Source organism: Herpailurus yagouaroundi, unplaced genomic scaffold (genome assembly GCF_014898765.1).
Source record: "Herpailurus yagouaroundi ecotype Mexico unplaced genomic scaffold, PumYag 141, whole genome shotgun sequence".
Taxonomy (NCBI): Eukaryota; Metazoa; Chordata; class Mammalia; order Carnivora; family Felidae; genus Herpailurus; species Herpailurus yagouaroundi.
This window is the reverse complement of record NW_024412396.1, coordinates 523,519-538,399: the sequence shown is the minus strand read 5'-3', so window position 1 is coordinate 538,399 and position 14,881 is coordinate 523,519. Positions and strand designations below refer to the sequence as shown.

Below are 14,881 nucleotides of genomic sequence, written 5' to 3'. Positions count from 1 at the left end.
ACCTTACTTGTACTGGCTTGTGCTGAAGGATGTGCTCAGCCGCATCTGTGGAATTGGGTTGTGGGGCTGATTGCTAGAGTGAGCCCAAGCCTCTGCTTACCCCCAGATGGCGCAGCATCAGGCTTTTCATTTCCTCCACTTTCCGGGACATGCACGGGGAGCGGGACCTGCTGCTGAGGTCTGTGCTGCCAGCATTGCAGGCCCGAGCGGCCCCTCACCACATCAGCCTTCATGCCATTGACCTGCGCTGGGGCGTCACTGAGGAGGAGACCCGGAGGAACAGGTGAGGGGGCCACAGAGAAGAGCTGGGACAGAGATGAGGGGCTTGAGTGGTAGAACTGAGGTGGGTAGGGTTGAGGCTACAAGGGAGGTTGAGGGCCTAGGGCAGGGGCTGCTATTTGGATGCTAACAAGAGCAGTCTGCCTTTACTTGGCTCAGTTTTGAGCCAGGGCCCTATCTTTCTATTTATACCTGTATTCTCTGATCCGATGCCTCTATAACCATGTCTGCAGACAACTGGAAGTGTGCCTTGGGGAGGTGGAGAACTCGCAGCTGTTTGTGGGGATTCTGGGCTCCCGCTATGGCTACGTTCCCCCCAACTACAACCTCCCTGACCATCCTCACTTCCTCTGGGTAAGGCAGGTTGGGGGTTGGAGTGGGGTCTGGGGAGGAAACAAAGGTTGGGGCAAGTGTGGAGAGAAGCCACAGTGTGTCAGGAACCTTGGGACTAGATCTGAGACTTGAAGGTGAAACCCAGGCAGAAGGTTCTGCAAGCGGCCAAGTCATAGATGAGGGAATTCCTTTGAGAAGTACCTCCCAGTTGGCCAAGGGATGCGAGAGGTAAGAGGGTAGGTCTGTTTAGGGTTTGCTGTCAGATGGATCTGGGTTCTGATCTCCCTTCTATCATTTATAGATTGTGTGACTTTGTGGGAAACAGCTTATCCTAACCTAGCCTCAACTTCCCCATGTATTAAAGAGGAACAGTGGAGTCTATACTGTAGGGTTACTATGAGGATTAGAAATCTATTTTTAAAAATGCTCAACATGTGACAGGCATTCAGTACATGTTAGCTACTAGCTGTGTTTTGTTGGCTTGTGTCTGGAGGGAAGGAGGAATATTGCTGAGATGCAGGAACCCTAGGGTCTTGGCAGGTCTCAAGGGAGGGGTCAGTGTGACCTGGGACTGAACCAGCCTGTTCTCTGCCCTCTCCCTGCAGGCCCAGCAGTACCCTCCAGGTCGCTCTGTGACAGAGATGGAGGTGATGCAGTTCCTGAATCGGGGCCTTCGCCAGCAGCCCTCTGCACAAGCTCTCATCTACTTCCGGGATTCTGGCTTCCTCAGGTACCTGCTGTTGCCTCTGGACCTCGCAGACTCAGGGGCCAGATCTTCTCTCTCCATAGCATTCAGAGTACAGAAGGGGGAGCTAGAAGAGAGTACAAGGCTCAGAAAGCTTGCCTTGTAGCACCAAATAAGCCTTGCCACTGAAGCCAGGTGATCTCTGCTTGCGGAGTTTTAGGGAACCACAGCCAGGTCTGATGGTTGGGGCTGAAGAGAGGCTGGGGTCTGAGTGTAGCCTCACTTTTGGGGTATCTTTGGTGGTCAGCTCTGTCCCAGATGCATGGAAATCTGACTTTACTTCTGAGTCTGAAGAGGCCGCACATCGAATCTCAGAACTGAAGAGCTACCTGAGCAGACAGCAAGGGATTACCTGTCGTAGGTGAGCTGGGGTGGGGGTGGGGTGGGTAGAGAGCCCCTGCATGGAGGAATATATGGAGGGGGGCCAGGCCCACTCTGACTCTGCTTGTGCATGGTTCACCTGTAGATACCCCTGTGAATGGGGGGGTGTGGCAGCCGGCCGGCCCTATGCTGGGGGGCTGGAGGAGTTTGGAAAGTTGGTCCTGCAAGATGTGTGGAATATGATCCAGAAGCTTTACCTACAGGTCAGCAGGGGCACCCATGGCCAGGGTAGTGGAGAGAAGGTAGGGTGGTCTGGGTAGTCCTGGATGGGAAGTAATTTGGTGGGGGCTCTGTGAGTTTTCAGGTCTGGGGTTCCTGAGGGGCATGGAAACATTATCAGTCACTGTCCCATGTGTCCTCAGCCTGGGGCCCAGCTGGAACAGCCAGTGTCCATCCCAGATGATGACTTGGTCCAGGCCACCTTCCAGCAGCTGCAGAATCCATCAAGTCCTGCCCGACTGCACCTTCTTCAGGACACAGTGAAGCAGCTAATGCTGCACCAAGGGAGGCTGAGCCTGGTGACCGGGCAGTCGGGACAGGGCAAGACGGCCTTCCTGGTACATAGTCTCAGAGCCCCGGGCAGGAGGAAGTGAGGGCCATGTGGGCTAAGGAAGCAGGGCACAGGGAGTTGTGCATGTAACAATGTGACCATGTTTTCTCTTTGCTGTCCATGCAGGCATCCCTTGTGTCAGCACTGCAGGCTCCTGATGTGGCCAAGGTGGCCCCCTTAGTCTTCTTCCACTTTTCAGGGGCCCGCCCTGACCAGGGTCTTGCCCTCACCCTGCTCAGACGCCTCTGTGCCTATCTGCATAGCCAACTGCAAAAGCCAGGTGCCCTCGCCACCACCTACCGGTGTGTATCCCCCATTAGTCCAGCCTTGTTGATTCCACATGATGCCACCCTGTATCTCCCTCTCTCACTGATCCTGGTCCTTACAGGGGCCTGGTATGGGAGCTCCAGCAGGAACTGCTGCCCAAGTGTGCTCAGTCCCTGAAAAGTGGCCAAACCCTGGTGTTGATCATCGATGGGGCTGACAGGTTGGTGGGTCAGCATGGGCAGCTGGTCTCAGACTGGATCCCAAAGACACTTCCCCCGGTGAGTGTGAGAAGGAGGTGGGGGTGGGATGCAGTAGTGGGAACAGGGGGCTCTCGAGCCTTCTCCTCTTCTTTTTCCTTCTACCTTCTTCTCTTTATGCCCAAATACCACAGCGGGTGCACTTGGTACTGAGCGTGTCTACTGACGCCGGCCTGGGGGAGACCCTGGAGCAGAGCCAAGGTGCCCATGTGGTGGCCCTGGGGCCTCTGGAACTATCTGCCCGGGCCCGGCTGGTGAGAGAGGAGCTGGCCCTGTATGGGAAGCGGCTGGAGGAGTCACCTTTTAACAACCAGGTTGGATGTGGGCCAGGGCTGGAGTGTGTGAGGCCCCAGGGTGCTGAGGCTGCCAGCTGCCCCGTGCGGCCCTACTGCTTTGTTTCTGCAGGAACTCTGTGCCAGGGGATGCTGTTAATAAGATAACTGGGATTCCTTATAACACCAGCCAGCCTTTTTCCCCTAGAGAATAGCCTCCCAGGGTCCATCCCAGTGAGGGGAGGAGTAAGTCTGTGATTCTTGGGTGGGGTGGGCTGAACCACGGGGGCTTTCCAGAAAGTAGGGCTGGCTGGCAGAGCAGTGTAGCAAAGGGATGGCTGTGAGGTGATGCCATCAGGTCACTGCTGGGGACTCTCAGAGGAGGAACTGCCCTGCAGTGGGCTGGGTGCTTGGGGTGGAGCTCAGGGGGGTTGAGGACTGGCTGCGGCAGGCTCTCTGCTCCCCACACTGAGTCCCCTTCATCTTGTCAGATGCGGCTGCTGCTGGTGAAGCGGGGATCATCCCTGCCACTCTACCTGCGCTTGGTCACGGATCACCTGAGGCTCTATACATTCTATGAGCAGGTTGGTTGAGGATGTAAACCCTCACCACTTATTTTCTAAGTCCTAATCCACTTCCCATTCTTCATTCAGCTTCTTCCACCCCCATCCCTCTACTTTTTGTACCCTGTCCTGTGCCATCTTGTAATCACCATTCCCCATCTCAGCTCACCCCTACCCTCACTTCTCTCCCACTGTTTCTCTTCCTTTTCTCATCCTTTCCCACGACTTCTCCAGCTGCCCACTCCCCTCCCCACAATGAAAGCCACCTCTTCTCCTCCCCTTACTGGCTGAAGCCCGGTCTCCGTCCTCTCCCAGGTGTCTGACAGACTCCGGACCCTGCCGGCCACTGTCCCCCTGCTGCTGCAGCACATCCTGGGCACCCTGGAGCAAGAGCATGGCCCTGATGTCCTTCCCCAAGCTTTGGCCACCCTTGAGGCCACACGCAGTGGTCAGTGGTTGGGATGGGCTGGGAGACCGAGAGTTCAGGGGTTGGATGACCTTGGTTCAGTTGGGGTCTCCGTGAGCAGTGTGAGGAGGAGCCAGGTGTCATGGGATGGGTATGCTGTGTGGTTTGGTGAGGGCTTCAGAGAGCTGGGGTTTGCAGGTCTCACTGTGGACCAGCTGTACGGAGTGCTGAGTGCATGGCGGATACTTCCCAGGGGAACCAAGAGCTGGGACGAAGCAGTGGCTGCTGGTAACAGCGGGGACCCCTTCCCCATGGGCCCATTCGCCTACCTCGTCCAGAGTCTGCGCAGGTACAGCTGCCCCCAGCTGAGCTCCCACCAACCTCCTGTGCCTTCACATCTTTGAGCCAGAACCCCATGTGGTCCTTTCTTCATTCCACCCTTCCCTCAGTATAGGCCCTGACACACAGGCCCTGAATAGGTTGCCACTCAAGTTACCACTATATGGGTTGGGAACGGGAGTCCACAGCTGTGCCAGGTACTCACTGACAGGCCCCCTCCCCTCATCTCCTGCTCTGTTTCCCTCACATGAGGACAGTTTGCTAGGGGAGGGCCCCCTGGAGCGCACCGGTGCCCGGCTCTGCCTCCCTGCTGGGCCCCTGAGGACAGCAGCCAGATGTCGATACGGGAAGAGACCAGGGCTGGAGAAGACAGCACACACCCTCATTGCAGGTGATTGGAGCCCAAAGTGACCCCGGGGCACTGAGTGTGGGGCCTATACCCAGAGGCCACCTACTGGTGCTCCCCATCAGCTGGCCCCTCACCTGCCACCCCAGTGAGCGAATGGCTTTTGCGGTAGCCTATGGAATACGATCTTTGGAGATGCTTTAGGGCTGAGCCCATCTCAACGTCTGTTCTGTGATCCACACCTGCAGCTCAGCTCTGGAAGACATGTGACCCCGATGCCTCGGGCATCTTCCGAAGTTGCCTTCCTGAGGCTCTGGGAGACTTGCCTCACCACCTGGTTAGTTTCAAGATCCCATAGACACCTTCTCCCAAGCAGCTGCTTTGACTGTTCTGAGACCCCACTCCCTCTTGACCGCACCATCACCACTACCATGATGCCCCTCTACCTTTCTCCTTTCAGTTTTCCTGCCCTCTTCCTTGAGGTCCTTTGTCCCAGCTCCTAGGTTGAGGTCCTGGCTGCACAGACAAGGTCTAAAACTAGACTATTCCTCCTCACCTGCCTCTTCATATCCTAATGAATCCAATGACCTTCCCAGCTCCAGAGCGGGAACCGTGACCTTCTTGCAAAATTCCTCACCAATCTCCACGTGGTGGCTGCACATCTGGAACTGGGTCTGGTCTCTCGGCTCTTGGAGGCCCATGCCCTCTATGGTGAGAGGTGGCTTCTCTGAGATCTGGGCCTCCTGGGTGTGTTCATAGGGGGTCTGCTCCGGGGGAGGTATAATGCAAAGGACAGTTAAATTTCTCTTCTAGGTTAAAAATGCCAAGGGGGTAAGCAAGTAATTTTCAGGGGACCTTCTGCCCAGATCTCTTAGACCAGAGGTTTCCAAACAGTATTTAATAGGTATAAAATTACCTAGGATTGTTGTTCAAACTGCAGATCTCCAGGTCCCCAGATTCCATTTCCCTAGGTCTGGAGTGGGGCCTATGGCTTTGTATGTCTAATGGGTGTTCCTGATGTGGGGTCAGAAGACTTTGAGACGACATTTTATTTTATTTTTCTCTTTTTTACTTTCTAAAATTTATTTATTTTTTATAATTTACATCCAAGTTAGTTAGCACATGGTGCCACAATGATTTTAGGAGTAGATTCCTCAGTGCCCCTTACCCATTTAGCCCATCCCCACTCCCACAACCCCTCCAGCAACCCTCTGTTTGTTCTCTATATTTAAGAGTCTCTTATGTTTTGTGAGACGACATTTTAGACACTGCCTGACATACTTGGCTAATGGGGTTAATGGGGGTCTAGGCTAGCCCCCCCAGTGACACAGTGCTGCTTTTCCACAGCTTCCTCAGTCCCCGAAGAGGAACCAAGTCTTCCTGAGACTGACACTGCTGTGTTTCACACATTCCTGAGGCAGCAGGCTCCAATCCTCAACCAGTACCCCCTGCTTCTGCCCCAGCAGGCAGCCAACCAGCCTCTGGACTCGCCTCTTTGCCACCAGGCACCCCAGCTTTCCCAGCGGCGTTGGCGCCTCCAGCACATGCTACGATGGTTGAATAAACCCCACACCGTGGGGGGCCGGCAGAGGTAAGGCCCATGGCCCCAGATGCTGGTAAGCCCACCAGAGAGCAAGCTACAGTCCTTTCTGAAACTGGAGAAAAAAGGACAGACCAAAGTCACTGTGGAGAGGGGGATTCAGGGACAGAAATGCAAACACGAGTTTCCATTGGCTTCCTTCCCTGATTCCTCGTTTCCTCCCTTTCTTGCTACTCTCTCTAGCTCCAGCCTGTCTCTGACAGTTTCCTCATCCCCCACTGCAGTGGCCTTGTGCCCCAGGGGACAAAGAGCTGCTGTGGGCACAGCCAGTGGGATGGTTTACCTGTTGGACCTGAAAACCTGGGAGGTATGATGCTCAAGGCGGGCAGAGTTTGCCTCCAGAAAAAGCCTCACAGACTAGGCAAGCCGTCCCCACCTGTTTTCACCCTGTTTGATTCAGCAACTTTTATTTCCTCACATCAGGTCAAAAGCTTGGTCACAAAATCAATCATGCTTTCCAAATATTTGCATCACACCTTCCATTCAAGGTTGTACTGAGGCTGTACTGTACTAAACATCACAAGGAAAACAGGGGTAGGACATTGTCTTTGCCCACCAAGTGGTCAGTTTTGTTGAAAGATATGACATACAAGGGGAAAAGGAATCAAAACATAGCCATGTGACATGGACAAGAGCTGAATGAGTTGGGTACTTACCAGAGAACAGGGACAGACAAGGGCAGGCATTCCAGTTGAGTGAAAGGCATAGGGGAGAATGTTTCCTGGGAATTGCTGGAATGAGTAGAGGGTGCTTAAGGGATAGTAACAGCAAATTAGGCTGCAGAGGTGGGTCCCACAGCCACAGCCACAGCCTCTCTCTGCTTCCCAACCATATCACCCCCCGCACCCCCATAGCATGCATGTGTGTAACACCATTCCCTCCTCAGACCCATCAAAATATTCTGTGACTTGGGGATACTTATGGGGTTTGGAGTAGGGGAGACTTTGTGGCCCCACTTGAACCTGAGCTTGGCCGACATCTGGAGTTGGGCCCAACGCTTTTTACTTTTAACAAGCATTCCTGGTGTGGGGACAGAGGGCCACACTTTCTCCAGCCCTTCTTGCTTTGGCCTCCTTTTTGATTGGGGCTTGGAGTGCTGGACATTGGGGGGTCAAGGGAATGTCCTGAGCATGCTTTCCTGCTCGTTCTCACAGGAGGAGAAGTCTTTGGTGAGTGGCTGTGATGGGGTATCCTCTTGCTCATTCCTCTCGGACAGTGCCCTCTTTCTCACTGCCTTTGATGGGCTTTTGGAGCTCTGGGAACTGAAACAAGGTTGTCGGTAAGGGGTCCCTCCCTCATGTCTGGGAGTGAGGGCCTTCCCTGCTTGTTGGGAGCCCCCAGGGGAGAAGAAAGAGGAGGGAGGCCAGGGGCCCCAGGAGACTGACTTTGTCTCCCTGGGATAGGGTGCTCCAGACCAAGGCTCACCAGTACCAAATCACTGGCTGCTGCCTCAGCCCAGACCGCCGACTGCTGGCCACTGTGTGCCTGGGAGGATGTCTGAAGGTAATGATCAAGGGGCTGTGGTAGTCAAAGTGGCCTTAACTGCCAAGTCAGCCCCGTGAAGTTGTTTTCTTTGTGAGGCAGAGCTGCTGACTGCTTAGCTGGGGGAAGCCTTCCCTGCTGAGGGAAGGGGACTGGATAAGGTGGCTTCTGGGACTGTGATGCTCAGGCATCTGTACTCAGCATCTAGATTCCTCTCCTTCTCTCTCCTTCAGCTGTGGGACACAGTCCGCTGGCAGCTGGCCTTCGAACATACATGTCCCAGGCCCCTGAACTGCGTTACTTTCCACCCAGAAGGGCAGGTGATAGCCATAGGCAGCTGGGCTGGCAGTTTCAGCTTCTTCCATGTGGAAGGGCTGAAAGCTATCAAGGTGAGATGGTCCTGTGTAGCCCTGGGGGAGGAAGCTCAAGAGGGTGGGAGCAGAAGATGTGGAGTGACGGACATCCACATTCTGTTTCACTTTGGGCTTGTGTTGAGAGCAGGTCCCGACATTTCCATTTCTACCCCCTCATGTAGGAACTGGGAGCCCCAGGAGCCTCCATCCGTACCTTGACTTTCAATGTGCCTGGGCGGGTTGTGGCTGTGGGTCGGCTGGACGGGATGATGGAGCTGTGGTCCTGGCATGAGGAGGCACGGCTGGCTGCCTTCCCTGCCCACCATGGCACAGTGGCCGCTGCCCTTTTCCTGCGTGCTGGGTGCCAGTTACTGACAGCCGGAGAGGATGGCAAGGTCAGGTTGCAGAGGGCTGGTGGTGGGTTCTGAGGAGGGGGTACGAAAGGCAGGGAATATTTGGGTAAGGGTAGAGCCTTTGTCGGGGAGACAGGGGAGGAGCTTAGCTGGTGCAAGCTACAGGGAGAGGGGTGCAGGTGTGTGCGCGAGTAGCTCTCCAGAGAAGACTCTTTGGAAGGAGGACTTTCATGGGGGTGGCTGTCACTCTGGGGGTGGAAGTGGTGTATCTTTAAGTCCTGTTCTTGGCCCTCAGGTTCAGGTGTGGTCCGGATCTCTGGGTCGGCCCCGGGGATGCCTTGGTTCCCTTCCCCTCTCTCCTGCCCTCTCTGTGGCTCTCAACCCAGATGGCGATCGAGTGGCTGTTGGGTACCGAGCAGATGGCATTAGGATCTATAAAATTGCTTCAGGTACTGAAGAGAGAGAGGATGGGGTGTTTGGGCCTTTGGAAAGAACCTCCCCACCCTGAATTCCCTTTTGGAATGTCTTACTCTATGTTTTCTGGTCATTCTCTAGGTTCCCAGGGGGCTCAGTGTCAAACACTAGATGTGGCAGTGTCGGCACTGGCCTGGCTCAGCCCTAAGGTGTTGGTGAGTGGTGCAGAAGATGGGTCCCTGCAAGGCTGGCATCTCACGGAAAGTTCCCTTCGGTCCCTCTGGCTCTTGTCCAGATACCAGAAACCCGTGTTGGGACTGGCCACCTCCAACGAACTCTTAGCTTCTGCCTCAGGTACTGCTGGGTGGGCAGTGGGCAGCTTTCTTTTAAAGATGCTAATAGTTTCCCTCAATTTATATGTGTATGCATACAAGAAAATGCACACACTTTTTTTTTTTTTTTTTTTTTTACAACTTTGAAAGTGGTTTTAAATGCATTTATCTTACATAAGCAGTCTAGACTATTTCTTCGTATTTCCTAGCCCTGATTCTGGGACCTCTTTGTAATCCCTATAATTCTTTGAGTTTCTGCCCAGTGGGACACTTTGCTTTGTATAGAAATGACATTCCCTTATGAGGAGAGATGTTGAGGTGAAAATGAGGAGAGAGGCCTTAGTCCTCTCTAGGTAGGAAGCTTGGTCCAAGTAATAGTGGGCACTTGAGAAAAGGAGGGTCTGGAGGTGTAGCAGGGAGTTAGACAGCTGAAGAGTGAGAGCTGGGAGTGCCTGATATTCCTGTCCTGTGAACTCATATGATGACTAACCCCCTGTTCAGGCTTTCCACAGCCTATGACTCACTGCTTTTCTCTCTGGAGCTGTGCCGTGGGGCATCGCCCTCGCCCCGCATGATTGCCTTTGTCTTTGGGGTCCTGTCACACTTCCTCTTTCAGAGAATCTTCCCTTCTCCCTATTTCCAATGCAGAAGATTTCACAGTGCGGCTCTGGCCAAAGCAGTTGCTGACACTGCCCCAAAAGGCAGAAGACTTTCCCTGTGGCACTGAGCTCCGGGGACACGAGGGGCCTGTAAACTGCTGTAGCTTCAACACTGATGGAGGCAGGCTGGCCACTGGGGGCAGGGACCGGGTGAGCCACAGGGGTCCTCCCGCCTTGGGCCCCACAGCCCCTCTGGTCCCTGGATTCCTCAACAGCCCATTTCCCATTGCTCCCTAAGGCATTTTGTTTTGCCATATCTCCTTTGCCACATCTGCCCACCATCCCTTCCTTGATATCCCCTTTCCCTTTAAAATTTCTTGCCCCAAATGGCCCTGGTATTCCTACCTCCCTCCTGTGGTCCTGACTGCCCCCTCTCTTGGGACCTATCCAGAGTCTCTTCTGCTGGGATGTGCGGATGCCCAAAGCCCCTGTTCTGATTTACTCCTTCTCTGCTTGTCACCGTGACTGGGTCACCGGCTGTGCCTGGACCAAAGACAACCTATTGGTAAGGGAAGAGGTGGGGGTGGGGCAGAGCTCAGCAGGGTTCCTGGGGGAGGACAACATTGTCCATCTCATCCTATTTCTAACACCCATTTATAATAATAGTAATAGCTGACATTTATTGAGCACTTAGTATGTGCCAGGCATTGAACTAAGCTCTTTGAATGTCTTGCCTCTTTTACTCTTTACAACTCCTTGTAAGGCAGATACAGATACTACTATTATCTCTTTCACAGACAAGGATATAGAGCTCAGATAGATTAAAGAACATTTCTAAGGTCACGTAAGTTATGAACTGAACCAGTAAACATAAGAAAGCCCATGCACTTGGGGTACCTGGGTGGCTCTGTCAGTTAAGCATCTGACTTGATTTCAGCTCAGGTCATGATCTCATGGTTCGTGAGTTTGAGCCCCACGTGGGGCTCCGTGCTGACAGTGCAGAGCCTGCTTGGGATTCTCTCTGTCTCCCTCTCTGCCCCTCCCCTGCTCATGCTCTCTGTCTCTATCAAAATAAATAAACATTAAAAAAAAAGAAGAAGAAGAAGAAAAGAAAGCCCATGCTGTTAACAAGAACACACACTGTCTCTCTAAGGATTTAGTATGCCCTGTCCCTGCAGTTAAAGGCTACTGCTATGATTTCTTTAGTCCTAAGGCAAAAAACAAAAAAAAACAAAAAAAAACAACTCAAATTATGCACTCAAGGTTGGTGAAACCTAGTGTTCCAATGCAGAGTCCCTATATTATTCTCAAGAAGAGATGAGAAAGGAGTATCAGTTGAATAAACTTGTTATATCTGCCCTATCCTTGCCTTTTAGGCAGCTGGATCTTTTCTTGGCATTGCAGACTTTTCACCTTTGTCTGGGTTTGTTGACTGACATTATATTAATAACAAGGACAATAGCCTCTATTTATTCAGTGCTTAGTATGTGCTAGGCAGTGTGCTAAGTCCTAAGTCCAGGCAGGTGCATTAGCCCCACAGCAGCCATATGAGATAGATACACTGTTATTATCCTTAATTGAGTAGATAAGAATTCTAAGGCTTAGAGACATGAACTTGTCCCAGGTCCCAAAGTAAGGTATGGCAGAGCTAGAACCCAGGACATCCCATGTTCTTAATCACAAGCCTTACTGCTCCTCCCCAATATTTTTTTTTTTTCAACGTTTATTTATTTTTTGGGACAGAGAGAGACAGAGCATGAATGGGGGAGGGGCAGAGAGAGAGGGAGACACAGAATCGGAAACAGGCTCCAGGCTCTGAGCCATCAGCCCAGAGCCCGACGCGGGGCTCGAACTCACGGACCGCGAGATCGTGACCTGGCTGAAGTCAGACGCTTAACCGACTGCGCCACCCAGGCGCCCCTCCTCCCCAATATTATAAACATACAAAAATGCTGGAAGCATGCTGATGATCCCATTCCTCCAACCTCTGACTCTACAGGTCTCCTGCTCCAGTGATGGCTCTGTGGGGCTGTGGGACCCAGAACTGAAACAGCAGCTTGGCCAGTTCCTAGGTCATCAGAGTGCCGTGAGCGCCGTGGTAGCCGTGGTGAGAAGGCAGTGGAGAGCTCAATGGGGGCTCTAGGAAAGCTAAGTAGGCTTTGGGACACTGGGTGCCTTGGGTATCTAATCTCAAAGGTAAAAGAAGTATAAAGAATGAGATACTTGGGCCTGGATTAGAACCGATCTAGGGTATTGAGGCTGAGGGTTGGTGTGATAGGAGGAAGAGGGCAGCTTAGTATCTGGACCTCATGCAGGATTGCAGTCCTGAGCCACCCAGACTCTGTCCCTGCGTTTTCCTCACTCTTTGACAATGCCTAAGCCTTTAGTGGTCTGCCCTCACCTCCTGGTAGGAGTCACACTCCCCATATCCTGCTCAATAGGACTCTGTACTGATCCTGTGCTCTGGGGCAGGAAGAACATGTGGTGTCTGTGGGCCGAGATGGGACCTTGAAAGTGTGGGACCATCAGGGCGTGGAGCTGACTAGCATCCCTGCTCACTCAGGACCGATCAGCCACTGTGCAGCTGCCTTGGAGCCCCAGCCAGGTAAGGGATTGTCAGCCCCCTTCCCTCCCTTTCGCCCATGCTTCTTCCCTTCTTTTGACTTAGTCTCTGTGCCTTATCAGCTGGGCAGCCTGGGTCAGAGCTTCTAGTGGTGACTGTTGGACTGGATGGGGCCACACGGTTGTGGCATCCACTCTTGGTGAGTTCCCTGAAAGGACTGGGGTGGGCGGAGTGGAAGGGTATAGTGGAACAGCCTTTTGTTGTGTTGACATTCCTGTGCCTCTCCCTCCCCCCACCGCTGGGCCCACCTCCATCCTTTCCTCCTAGGTGTTTCATTTTTTTTTTTTAATGTTTATTTATTTTTGAGAGAGAGAGAGAGAGAGAGAGAGAGAGAGAGAGAGAGTTGGGGAGGGGCAGAGAGAGGGAGACACAGAATCCAAAACAGGCTCCAGGCTCTGAGCTGTCAGCACAGAGCCTGTGCAGGGCTCGAACCCACGAATTGTAAGATCATGACCTGAGCTGAAGTCTGACGCTTAACTGACTGAGCCACCCAGGCACCCCCCTCCTAGGTGTTTCAAACACACACCCTCCTGGGACACAGTGGTCCAATCAGTGCAGCTGCTGTTTCAGAGACCTCAGGCCTCCTGTTGACTACCTCAGAGGATGGTTCCATTCGGCTCTGGCAGGTACCTAAGGAAGCAGGTGAGTGAGTCATGGAGCGAGGCAACATATGAAAGAGGGGTGTGTTCGTGGGACCATGAAGGTCAGGGTGGCCTGATATCTCCTCTTTCATCTCAATAGTGGTTCAGCTTCTAATGCATCACTTCCTTCCTTCTCCAGATGACAGGTATATGCCCAGGAGTCCTACAGCCATCACTGCTGTGGCCTGGGCCCCAGATGGTTCTATGGCAGTGTCTGGGAATCAAACTGGGGAACTAACCTTGTGGCATGGAGCTAAGGCTGTGGCCACAGCACAGGTGTGTTGGGGCAACCTTGGTTCCTTGTGTATGTGAGTTCTGCCCTGGCTGTGCATGTAGTGGCACGTGCTGGGATAAGAGGGGATGTCTGGGAGTGGAAGGAAGGTTAGTCCTGGCTCCTCAGGAATACTGAAATGGACCTGTTGTGTTCTCAAGGCTCCAGGCAGCATCAGTGCTCTGATCTGGTACTCAGCACACACCTTGATTGTTCTCAGTGCTAATGAAAAGGTCAGCGAGTGGCAAGTGGAATTGCAGAAGGGTTCGACACAGACAAATTTCAGGTGAAAGGGGGCAGCTGGGTTAATGTGATACCACGGTGGTCTCCTCACACCCAGGATTTTGAGCAAATCACTCCACCTCTACTTCTGAACTAAGAACTAACAGGATGTTAGTAAGTGGGGAAAAGACCCTGGGAAATTGTTTTTGGTTCCTCATCATGTCAATTTAAATAATAATTACCAAGTGCCTACTTTATGCTAAGCTCTGAACCAGGCAGTATGAACCAGATTGAAAATCCTTTTTTTTTTTGTTTATTTTTATTTATTTTGAGAGAGAGAGAGCGAGCAGGGGAGGGGCAAAGAGAGAGGGAGACAGAATCCCAAGCAGGCTCCACGCTGTCAGGCAGAGCTAAATGCAGGGCTTGAAGTCATGAACCGTGAGATCATGACCTGAGCCGAAATCAAGAGTTAGACACTTAACTGACTGAGTCACCCAGGCACCCCTGAAATTACCTTTTAATTAAGGAAGCACAGTGGAAGAATGTGCACTTAAGTAAACCACCAGCAACATGCAGAGTGGTTAGTGCTGTAATGAAGAGAGAGATATATAATTCCTGGGGGTGCAGAATTTGAGAAATTTATGGTGTACAAAAGAGTTGCTGTTTGATGTTGGGCTTAAAGGATGAGCAGGAGTTTTCTAGACCCATAAGGGAAGGGAATGATGTTTCAGGAAGAGCAAGTAGCATTAACAGAAAGCAAGGAGGCATGAGAGTGCATGGTATATTCTGGGCACAGCCAAGTGTTGGGTTCTTGGTGAGAGTGGGGGTGGGGGTGTCGGGGAATTTGGATTGAAAAGATAAACTGGGGCCAGGTTGTGGAGAGCACAGTGCTAAGAATTTTGAACAGAATAATGGTCTGAAATTGAGGAAGAGGACTCTAGTGGCAGTATGGAGGATGGATAGTAGTAGAAAGATGTGAAGGGCAGGGAGATCACCTTTACATTAGTTGTTCTAGTCCAGGGAAGAAATAATGTGGGCCCTGAGCTGGGCAGTAGGATGCAAAGGGGGAAGAGAGGTTTAGGCATCTGTTACAAGTAGAATCCGCAGTGCTTATCAATCAGGATGGAAGGAAAAGACAGGCATGTAAGAGATTCTTAGTTTGGGCAGGTAAGGAGATGGTGATAATGAATACTGACAGAAGGAAAACAGAAAGAGGAAGAGAATTCATAGTGAAGGTAATGCATTGTGTTTGT

At 52.4% G+C, this 14,881-nt stretch overlaps 1 protein-coding gene across 12 annotated transcripts in view; it reads left to right on the top strand.

Moving 5' to 3' along the window:
• Positions 1-14,881, top strand: part of TEP1 (telomerase associated protein 1) — a 45,406-nt gene that overhangs the window by 22,826 nt on the left and 7,699 nt on the right. For 7 of the 12 annotated variants that reach the window (XM_040476487.1, XM_040476492.1, XM_040476488.1 and 4 more), the window contains exons 19-49: positions 107-283; positions 513-633; positions 1,218-1,342; positions 1,605-1,718; positions 1,824-1,941; positions 2,101-2,295; positions 2,415-2,590; positions 2,677-2,833; positions 2,947-3,126; positions 3,576-3,668; positions 3,963-4,095; positions 4,252-4,402; positions 4,650-4,783; positions 4,987-5,075; positions 5,335-5,449; positions 6,086-6,329; positions 6,522-6,645; positions 7,493-7,617; positions 7,742-7,841; positions 8,054-8,209; positions 8,356-8,568; positions 8,822-8,975; positions 9,082-9,294; positions 9,921-10,081; positions 10,323-10,436; positions 11,871-11,978; positions 12,344-12,476; positions 12,557-12,633; positions 13,004-13,136; positions 13,275-13,411; positions 13,568-13,692. In XM_040476487.1, coding sequence (XP_040332421.1) covers positions 107-283; positions 513-633; positions 1,218-1,342; positions 1,605-1,718; positions 1,824-1,941; positions 2,101-2,295; positions 2,415-2,590; positions 2,677-2,833; positions 2,947-3,126; positions 3,576-3,668; positions 3,963-4,095; positions 4,252-4,402; positions 4,650-4,783; positions 4,987-5,075; positions 5,335-5,449; positions 6,086-6,329; positions 6,522-6,645; positions 7,493-7,617; positions 7,742-7,841; positions 8,054-8,209; positions 8,356-8,568; positions 8,822-8,975; positions 9,082-9,294; positions 9,921-10,081; positions 10,323-10,436; positions 11,871-11,978; positions 12,344-12,476; positions 12,557-12,633; positions 13,004-13,136; positions 13,275-13,411; positions 13,568-13,692 — 4,395 coding nt within the window. Of the gene's footprint in view, positions 1-106; positions 284-512; positions 634-1,217; positions 1,343-1,604; positions 1,719-1,823; positions 1,942-2,100; positions 2,296-2,414; positions 2,591-2,676; positions 2,834-2,946; positions 3,127-3,575; positions 3,669-3,962; positions 4,096-4,251; positions 4,403-4,649; positions 4,784-4,986; positions 5,076-5,334; positions 5,450-6,085; positions 6,330-6,521; positions 6,646-7,492; positions 7,618-7,741; positions 7,842-8,053; positions 8,210-8,355; positions 8,569-8,821; positions 8,976-9,081; positions 9,295-9,920; positions 10,082-10,322; positions 10,437-11,870; positions 11,979-12,312; positions 12,477-12,556; positions 12,634-13,003; positions 13,137-13,274; positions 13,412-13,567; positions 13,693-14,881 lie in introns of those variants that run through there. The other 5 variants (XM_040476495.1, XM_040476494.1, XM_040476496.1 and 2 more) reach the window with 4 other exon arrangements.